Below are 10,676 nucleotides of genomic sequence, written 5' to 3' on the forward strand. Positions count from 1 at the left end.
AATAGAGAACAAGGTGGGTTTTTCTTTGTTTGTTTGTTTTTCAGTAGAATATTTTCCATTTTTAAACAGAAGCCTTTTTTTCCTCTGCTTTCAAGAAAACAGGAACATATCCACAGTATTCAGAGAACAAGCAATCTCACTTTACTCAAAATATGCACACAAACACATACACAAACCCAGGAAAAAAAAAAAAAAAGCAAGTAAAAATAGCACTACTGCTCTATATTCTAAGCATAACTTCATAAAAATGTAGAAATGAAGGTGACAAAACTACTTAAAGTACATATACCGCATCTATCAAATAATTAACATATAAATGTTTAGGTGATGGAATCAAAACTACATTTCTGATCTAGTAAAATGATACAGAAGTACAGACCAAATTAAAGGTCTCGTTTCACGATTGCCAGGCTGTAATGATAATGACTCACGCAAAGCCCAAGCCATGCTTGTATGCAGACAAGGGTTTTCAGAAATTTCACCTGCCAAGACTACTGCATCTGGCTGTGCACGGAACTCCCACAGGTATCAAGAAGATCTACAGAGTGAAAACATAAAATGTCATTATTCTTTACTTGGCAGACTCAAGTTCATTTTGCAGCCTTCAGGAGAATATATTCGTATAATAAACACCACAACAATGTGCACCCCTGTTTCAACTCTCCTTTTCCATTTTAGTTCAAAGGCATAAAGGAAATACCTGTTACACACTTTGGCTCTATGTATGAGATAGATGATATCAATAAATATCCCTGCCTCTGTTTTGCTTATACATTCATCCTCCCCAGAGTTGTTGCATCTTCCAGCATAGATGCTAGGACTGTAGAGGAAAGCCAGTAACTGCTTTAGAACTATCCCGTCCACACTCTAGAAATAGAGGAAAACCAAACAAAGCATTTTCAGAACCTAGCAGATCAGAGTAAAACCTCTGAAGAAGCCTGTCTGCTCCATTTAAAATACTGCTCTGACATCATCTCTTTGAAATCATTGAAAGAGAAGCAGTAATAAAGCCACAGGCTTCAACAGATGGAACGAGAGAAGATACTGTTAGTACATAGGCAAGACTGTACCTTTTAAAGCCAGCCAAGCAAACAGCAAGAAGCAAAGTTTATTTTCAATTAACAATGACCCTCTCAAGCACAGGGAACTTGCCATATATGCTTATGTTTTCTGCCTTACACACTTTGCTTCACTTGTGCTCTTGCCGTAGCCCATTAGCTCTCTTTGTCCACCACTACTGTGCATTTTAGGGAGCTCTGTATTTTACAACACACAGCTGAGCTTGTAAGTGATGCAAAATTACGCCATTTACTGCTAAAATCTACCAGATATTTCCCAACTGCTTTTTAAGGCCACAGTGAATTTGAGTTTAAATAAAAAGATCCATAGAACAAATAATCAGATAACCCTTTTCAAGATGATACAATCTAATGATAAAGTATTATACAAACTATGCCTTCTGTGCATATTCGTACATTAAAAAGCCACAGCATCTACACTGTAAATTTTTTTAGATTTAACGTATAGAAATTGTCAGAAACAATTCATTTTCATGAAGCTTTCTCTCCACTTAGCTCCCTAAAGCTACTTGTTGCATTACTTGTCAGAAAACCTTCCACATTTTTTCTTTCTCATTACAGAGAGCACCATTAACACAGTACAGTCAATGCATGTGGGTGAATTCAATCAGAAGCTGCTAGAAGCTAGCACTCAATTTAAAAAGAAGCAAGGAAAAGGTACAATCGACATTTGGTGGCTGTTTGATGATGGAGGTAAGGAATCCGAATAGGAACCACAGCGAGAGAGATTTCTGTGTTACCAAACACAAAAACAAGCTTGGGGACTTGCACAAAATTGTTTTGATTTAAGATGATGAAGTCAATTTTAAGTCTGGCTTAAATGTTTTAAGATTAATTGATGTCCAACACTGCCAAAGCAAAGAATGGAATTTTTACCACACAATTCACTAATTTGATTTTCCAACAATTTTATATTTTCTTTTCCAGGTCTAACAATCCTAATTCCTTACATTCTAACTATCAGGAAGAAGTGGAAAAATTGCAAATTAAGGATCTTCACTGGAGGAAAAGTCAACAGGATTGAAGAAGAAAAGCTAGTGTAAATATAACTATATTTGTCTCCAGTGTTTGAATTGAAGCTGAATATAATGCATTTAGAGCAGGAAGCTGGGAATTTCTCAGTACAACTTGTCAACTGGTTTGTTGTACTGGAGGCAGCATGAAAAGAGGTGACATACTTGATAGGAAGGTTTTGAGCTTATGGCATAACCCTCAAGGCTCAGTGGAAATGGTGATTACCCAAGGAAATTCACATCCAGCAATTTTTACCATTAATAACCCATATTTCCTTCTCCAAGAAGAGCAGTCTGCACTCTGTAATGAGAATATAATTAGTTTTAGGGGATTTACATGAGGTTGTCCAGTTAACAGTAAGTGAAATTGCACATGAAGCTTCTCATATGCAAATACCATAGACAGATAGCTCATATAAATGTGATTAACTATGGTAAAATGTCAAGAAGCTAAAGAGCAGGATAATCAACATTAAGACCAAGTTGATTTGACTTAGCTTTTTAAAAAGTCTGGATTTCATAATTATCACTTGCCTTCAAGCAAATGAAAGGTACTAATACAAACTTACTTTCATCACCACTGTATATAGCACCTTTCCTTCCAAATCACTTTACACCCTAGAGACACAGCTCTGTTTCCACAGCATCAGTGGAAATGGGCCAATTTGGGATGGTGGTCAGTAGTTGCTTAACAAAGAGTAGCAGCACCAGGTAGTGAGTTAAAAACAACATAGCCAACCATAATTCCACTGGGAAACAAGCAAGATGAATGCAAGGACCACAGTTAGAATTTAGCAGGCATCACTAGGCTTATGACATGGTACCTGAGAAAGACAGCTGCCACTGGGTGGATGATCCCTTAAACTTTTGCTTTCACATAAAGGAAACTTTACTCCACTGTAGTTCTGTCAGTTGCAAGAACTAGCCTGAAGTTAACATACTTGTGTAGAAGAAATTCACAAGTGCTTGCAAAAGGTGTCCTTATCATTGGGTAAAACAAAGCCTTACAGCTGCTCAAGGATCTGCAGGGAAGTTTTCTCTGTTTCCTGTACAAAGTCTTCCCAAGCTTAGCTGTTCAGGACTGCAACTGGCTCCTTGACCTAAGGCACTCAAGTCACCAAATTTCATTGAGACAAAGTAGGAGGTTTTGACATCAGATTGGATTTGCCAAAACATGACAGATCTTCACACAGGCAGTTCTGGCACCTGCATACACTGCTTGTCCTAGAAAAGCCAGAGTGAACAGTATGGCCAGTACAGTTGACAATGATCTCGCTTGTCTCCAAGAAAACAATATGTGTATGCATTTCTACCTAAACACTAACTTTCCTCAACAGCATATTCTATCCACCACACACAGAAGCCTTCAAAGCAACAAATCCAGAGGCCAGGTGGCTATTCCACTCCCTAGGCAGATCTAACGTACAACATCCAAGTACACTTTCATCTACTGTATTTCCAATTCGGAAACTAAATTCATCTGGTCTTCTGCCAATATTTAATTCCCCAAATATTAAGACCTTTCTACAGAAGTTGAGACTTTGCTCTTTATAGTGTTCAAAACAAAGATTGCCCCAAGGGACATCAAGACTTATATAAGCAATATGTTGTCTGTAATTTATTTTTTCTAATAAAGAACAATTAAAGTCTCAGGTCATAAACGAATATGTATTTCCACTATGGTTTGCTCCTAGGGACTTTCTGACCTTTTCAAATTCCAACGCTTATCTACAAAAAAAATAAAGGCAGGAAAAAGGGATGGGAATACAATTCCCAGCTATGCTTCAACCAAAGGCAAAACTTAACTTACTAAATCTCTCTAACTTCAGCACAAACAAACAAAGCTATAAACTATTCCTCTTACCAACTGGGGCAGCAAAGTATTTTCTTTTATGAAAATACATAATGACAGCATGTGAGTAGATCAATATAAACGCATAAGTGAAAAAGGTTATTTAAGTATTGCACACCAACATTCTGGACCAAATTTTCACCAACGCATACACTAGCATTGTTGTACATACTCCAATTCTGTGTTTTGAATAATTTTCCTTTACAATTCAAGCCTTTGCAAATAGTTAAAGTACCATTTTTTCCCAAAATGTAAACACACTTCTCTCTGCTATTCATTTCCATTTTTTTTTTTTTATTTTCATCTATCACCAGTTAAATGAATTATACTATAGCAATCACATCAATCCAGTTCTGTAATTGGAAACTGAGACACTAAAGCATTTAAAGTAATTTGTCATATAGTTAAAGATAATGAGACAACTGCATTTGATATCTTAACTCATTTATGAGTGCTCTTTGATGCAAAACACTCAGAAATACAGTGATAAAATGTTCTCTCTTTTGTTTTCAGGATGGCTTCACTTCTAAGCAAATTCAGAATAAAATTTGCTGATATTAATATAATTTGTGATATCAATGTAAAGCCCAACAAAGAGAGGTAAGAATCATTAACAAAACCCATTATTTAGCAGCTGGCCTTTGTCAGGAGCTTGTTTCTTTTATGTTGAACATTAAAAATAACCAAAATACATCATAAAGGATAACACTGTCACTTTATTGCAATCATTTTCTAGAGTACCTAATGCAGGAAAAAGAAAAGTACCTTTTCAAAATCACAACTCAGAGGGTCAAAACTATGGGCAGACTTTTGTTCTATGTAATAATGATAAGACTTAAATTTAATAAAGACTAATTGGACACCATACTTAGGAGCCACTACATTTACCTCGCATTTTATGATGGCTTTTCATATCTGCTTAGGTTGCAATAGAATTCCCTTTATCATATTATTCAGTCACATTTCTCTTGTAAATTCACCAAGTTTGCCAACTCAGCCTTCTGGGTTTTACCATGAATTCACAAACTTTATATTTTTCTGGTCAAATATAGGCATACTTCTCCTTTCCCATAACAACAACATTATAATATTCCCCTATCACTCAAATATAATGAAGGTTCAGTGTTTGTAAAGATTAGGTTTTCTACAGAATTAATGGTACAGAGGTTAGGATGCTGGTAAAGCAGTGCTCAGGAAGCTCTACCTACAACTATATTAGCTAAATAAATAAATAAATAAATAAATAAATAATCTTCAAGTCCTTGCTTCTAAAACATATCTCTATAGAAATCACCTATTTCTTTTGCTTTATGTAGACAAAAGTATACAGCAAGTTGCTCAGCTTGTAACTGAATCCTAACTCAGTTCACAACATTGCTCTTAGTCTTAAAGATCATCTGAAAACGTTCTCACCTTGCTATGCTGTCTTCTGTCCCACCCCTTACTCCTGTCTTGCTAAGTCCATAGCTATTTCATACTCAAAGGGCTCTTCTTCTCCATCCAAAACCTTCCCTCTGAGTTCAGGTGCAATCTCAGGTTAGTCTCTTAATCCTTGTGTCCCATTTCTCTGCACACACATAACTTTGCAAAAACAATATTAGATTCACCAGTGTTCCTACAGTGCATTGGAGATTTTGACTTGGGAAATGCAATTAACAAATATAAAGTTTTTATTACTAGATATCTGAAGTCACTTCTTGGTGCCCTGTTGATCTATTAGTTAATATTTTAAAATTATTTTAAAACTGTTTCTTCTTCCCCCAGTACTGTGCAGTGATTTTACATAAATAATGCCAGATACCAATTCTTTTTGATAGCTTTTAATATAAAAATCAAACACATTTGTTCCATCAGTTCTATCTGAACAGAACAAGTGAATATTGTGGCAGACACTTGGCTAAACCACTGTATCTCTTTCCCAGCTGGCATCCCATTTATTTCACTAATAATAAGAGGATTATCACTATTTTACATACTGAAACAGACACTGAGGACACTAATTCACTCTAGCAACTTAGCAACAGCAACTTTAAACACTGCATGTCACAGCATTTAACCCATCTCTTGACTTCCTGGCCAGAGAACAAAGCCCAACCTGTGCCCAGCCTCCTGTTTCACTTCACAGTGAGGCCTGTCAGCATAAAGTGTTCATAGTAATAAATTTATATTAATATAAAAGAAACTCCCCGAGGTCTCTGTGGAATGATAGAAGCTTTCAATAAAGGGGCAAGCAGGGAAGTACAGAAGAATGATAAGCTTCTCCAGATGACAGCCAAAAGCTTCAAGAAAAATTGAAATTTAGAGAGAAAATCTGTGGAGAAGTTGGGAAATTAACACAAATCTGAGCCCCCATATAGAATAAAAAAAAAAACAGCATTTCCTTCAGTCCCTTGTCACAGGAGATTGATGTCACCTGTTTCTCCATTTCATTAAAGCTGTAACAGTAAAACTGTATCAGTCAGATGGTTGCTCCAGTTGATATAAACAACAATAAAAGCCCAGTATTTATGAGGAGACTCATACTCATTGTTAACATTAGTAATCAATATGCTGCAGCTTGGAGTTACTGTCTCATTTCAGTATCTTTGCCACAACCAGGGAAATGCAGAAAATTGTCTGCAAATATATTAGGCCAAATGCAGTATTTAATTATTTCAAACAACCTTTTAACTATCCTCAAATAACCCCAACATATTGCAGCAGCACAGATATAACTTGGGGCACAATGAAGCAAAGAACAGTTAAGGATTTTGCATGTTTTTCAGCTACATTTATAGACAGTAGAGCCTGCCATACACAGTGTCTGTGCAATAAGTTAGTGAGTTCATACCCTGCAGCAAGGCCTCCTTTGTAATTCCTGTTTCAGCTGGAAATTCTTTGAAGAGATGATTGAACCATATCGCCTCCATGAAAGCTGCAAAGATATAACAACTGCTGAGAAATTAAAGCGAGAAACTCCATGGAAAATTACAGATGCGGAGTTGGAAGCATTCAAGGAGAAGGTAAGGCCTGGCCGACCTATTTACATCTGTGCCTCTGCTTACCCTCCAGATGTTTGAAGCGATTACCAGGAAAATGTGAAACACCAGATACAGAATTAGAAACGTGACATGTACGAACCCATATTTGATATTTACAAATTGGATTATGTTGTAAACACTGCAGAGGTGTGTTATGGTTGCATTATTCAGCACTCTGTAAGACCTTGGCACGTTTACACAGTATTTTCCAGGCTGATGAGATGCTCTGCCCACATCAGAGCCAGCCAGATGAAAGCCAACTCTGAACCAGAAGCCACACAGTACTGGGCTGACCCTGAGCTAGTGACATCTGTTGAGAGGTTTATTAAATGGCTCCACTTTTTTAGACCGTGAACCTCTTAAAGAGTGCAGTTCCAAATACTCACCACTCTGGGAAATTTGGAACTGAATCCAGAACCTACAACTGGCTCTAAGAATTTTTACAAAGGCAAGATTTAACACAGGTTCTTACCTTAATGTCAGAGTGAAGACTAAACCTACCTACAATGCTGGAGCTCTCCTACAGTTCAGAGGTACTCTAAGGCTGATGTTGGCTGATCCACTGAGTCAATCCACCGAGTCAGCCCAGGCTCTACTGGGCTGCTCTTTAATTTTGTTGGAACACCTTTTCAGCCTTTACCTGAAGAACCACCAGGCTTCATCATGGCAGTGCCAAAAGGATACTGCAGGCTCTTCCACCCTTAAGTGACAAGTTGTCCTGAACTCACAGAGAATTAATCTAGCAATTTTATTTATGGTTCCTTTTGGATTAACCTGAGTGCACTGAGATTTTAGCTATCTCCACTTTATGGTGCCGGTAACTTCCTCCGTGGAGGAAGGATTGAGTCTGAGCTCAGAGCCACTAAAGGTCATAGCTTGACATATTAACATAAGCTGAAATCAATGGTGATTTAAGATAACACGCTATACTACTGACTGCAGCAGCTAGGAAGCAGACTGATTGCTCAGTGTATTACCCTTTTTCATAGATTTGATAACCAGCAATAAAGTTATGGTAGTCAGCTGTAAGCAGAAAACTTTTGAAACACTCTTAGCATAAATCATCAAAACTTGGGAGTCAGAACACTTAAGAATATCCAGTACAAAGGACAACAGCAATGTAATCCCAGATAGACACACTTTTGTTCAGAACCAGTAAAGATACAACAGGAAAAAAACCACATGAGTAAGCTTGGTCCTGTCTAGGTCACTAACTAAGGAACCAGGAAAACCCACAGGCTGAATGCAGCCAGCAATATGACAGCACCGAATCTCTCTATAGAAGAACAGCAACAAAAGTTTAGCTTATGCACCTGCAAAGACATGCCCCTTATCTTCAAAAGTAAGGCAGTTCTGGGAACTTTACAGAGGACATTACAACATATTTAAAATTCAAGAGAGAAAAACCTGGCAGCAAAGATAAAGGGTGATGTTACAGGATGACTCTCACAAGATAACAACTGGCTGAATTATCAGGATTCTTACCTCCATAACATGCATAAAAGAATAGTGAAATTTCTGTAGAGAACTAAAATTTAAGGCCTGAATGGAGAAAAAACAGGGGGTTTTTACCTTCTCTGGTGAAAGAATAATTTATAAGACCAGCTGAGATAGATGTATCTCCCATGCTGCAGTCTCCCCATACACAACCCTGCCCTGGTCTCTCCTTCTCTGTGGCTTGTATTATGTTATAAAAACCTTGAGGGCCAGAGCCTGACCACAAAGTAATCTTGGCTGAACCTCAAAGTAACAGCCACTTTGGCAATTCCTAAAAGTCCATACAAATACATAACATATAAAGCAGACAAGTCTTACTCCAGACTTGATCTTTTGTTGAAGAGGTGAATTTCTGTCAAGGTGCTCATTCATACACTGACATTCAGCCCCACCGGTATGGCAGCTGGACACTTAAAAAAACAGCACAAAGGAGGCTCTGGTACAGTTCCTATACTCCATAGACAAAGAAATACTTAATGTCTGAGCCAGCTCTGGTACTGTGTCAGAACAAAAATCCCCATCTCCAGGAACTACTACACAGTGGTGAACAACTCTGGCCCCCATACTATGAGAACCATGGCTTAGCTTCAAATTTTGCCATCTGTATCAGTCTGGACTGCAGAGCAAACCTGGCCAAAGTAAGAGCAGAGAATCTTCCAAGCCATGGGTAGTGTAGAAGCCCATAAAGTACTAGTACTGAGGATTGCCAAGCTAACTGATTTTTTCCCTTTTCCTTCTGTTTTGTTTTAATCAGAGCTACCGCCAAGTCCGGCTGAATGAGCTCTTGCAAGAGCATTCAAGGGCAGCTAACCTTATTGTCCTGTGAGTTGCAAGACTTTGTTTCTAACTTAAAGAATAATCTAATGTGTAAAGGGATTCTGGACTAGAGCAACAGAAACACTTGTGTTAATTCTTTCAGGGCAAAAAATAATCTTTTAAGTATCATTTGAAGGACTTGCATCTGAACTAATTCTGTGGGACTACACTGAATATGAATCTTTCCTAGTAGTTATAATAAAAAAGCCATTTTGAGAATCAATTTTTAGTTAGAGACTTTTTTTTTTTAATACATAGATTCAATAAATTACTATTTCTGAAGTGCAGATAAACCTCTTTAGCTCTATTAATTCAGTCACAAAAAAAAAAAGAGGCGATCAGGTAATATTTGACATAAATTGACTCATACTTTAAAACTCCTATCTCATAGCAATTACAGATCAGAAAATAAGTTGATGGACTGCAAAGCCATGCATGTGCTGTATTTTTATCCCTTTTAAAAATCATATTCTGTATGGGTTTTATAACACAAAAAATGCCTTTTAACCAGTTTAGGGTTCCAACCACAAGCAGTCCATGTCCAGTACAACCAGCGACGCTTATGCCACTAACTAGGTGAACAGGAGTTTACAACATTAAGGCCTAATAGTAGCTTTGTGCTTTGTACTAGTCAAACAATCGTGTAGTCTAATTATGAACATTCAGAGTTACATATGAAGAGTTCATGTTTTCTACTTAATATTTAGTGAGATGCATGTTATCAGAGTTAGCCCTGTCTTCATAATGTTATTTTTTCTCTCTAAACAGGAGCCTTCCAGTGGCCAGAAAAGGAGTAGTGTCCGATTACCTGTATATGGCTTGGCTAGAAATCCTCTCCAAGAACCTTCCTCCAACCTTAATGGTCAGGGGCAACCACAAAAATGTACTGACTTTCTATTCTTAGAAAAACACCAGTGCCTAGCATGTCCCTTGCTGGATTTCAACACCTACATTTTTAATGGCAATGATTTACTAAAGACATACTTACCTAATACAGATATAAAACTGAAATGACAGAAGTTTTTTCAAAAATCCAAAGAAATGCAGTGAAGAGTTAGGGGGAAAAAAAAGTAAATCTATATGGTGTTACACTCCAGTACAGGCAAAAGAAAGAAAAGCTACCTATAGATATATACATAACACAAGACCAGCAAATACTTTGAACACACAAAGAAGAAATTCCACTCATTTAGTAAGGTATTGAAAATTCTTTTGATATTTATCCTAGAAAACCAAAATTAATCACTACAATACAAAATGCATTAAATCTATAAATAAATACTTCTATTAAATTGGGGTCATAGTCGCTAATAAACACACAGGAGGACGAAAATGAAATGCACCAGCTTGGGAGAGAGAAAAAAACCTGTACAATATCCATCGGGTCAAAGTCATAAAC

General features: G+C 37.2%; 1 protein-coding gene across 2 annotated transcripts in view; it reads left to right on the forward strand.

Annotated features, from left to right (window-relative positions):
• SLC12A1 (solute carrier family 12 (sodium/potassium/chloride transporter), member 1) overlaps positions 1 to 10,181 on the forward strand; it is a 46,940-nt gene extending 36,759 nt beyond the window's left edge. For both annotated transcript variants that reach the window (XM_008938557.1, XM_008938558.1), the window contains exons 21-26: positions 1,641 to 1,772; positions 2,007 to 2,118; positions 4,458 to 4,544; positions 6,811 to 6,946; positions 9,216 to 9,283; positions 10,046 to 10,181. In XM_008938557.1, the coding sequence (XP_008936805.1) occupies positions 1,641 to 1,772; positions 2,007 to 2,118; positions 4,458 to 4,544; positions 6,811 to 6,946; positions 9,216 to 9,283; positions 10,046 to 10,181 (671 nt within the window). The remainder of the gene's footprint in view (positions 1 to 1,640; positions 1,773 to 2,006; positions 2,119 to 4,457; positions 4,545 to 6,810; positions 6,947 to 9,215; positions 9,284 to 10,045) is intronic.
• Positions 10,182 to 10,676: the final 495 nt, after the last annotated feature.

This window comes from Merops nubicus, unplaced genomic scaffold (assembly GCF_000691845.1).
Source record: "Merops nubicus isolate BGI_N331 unplaced genomic scaffold, ASM69184v1 scaffold48234, whole genome shotgun sequence".
In the NCBI taxonomy this organism is placed as follows: Eukaryota; Metazoa; Chordata; class Aves; order Coraciiformes; family Meropidae; genus Merops; species Merops nubicus.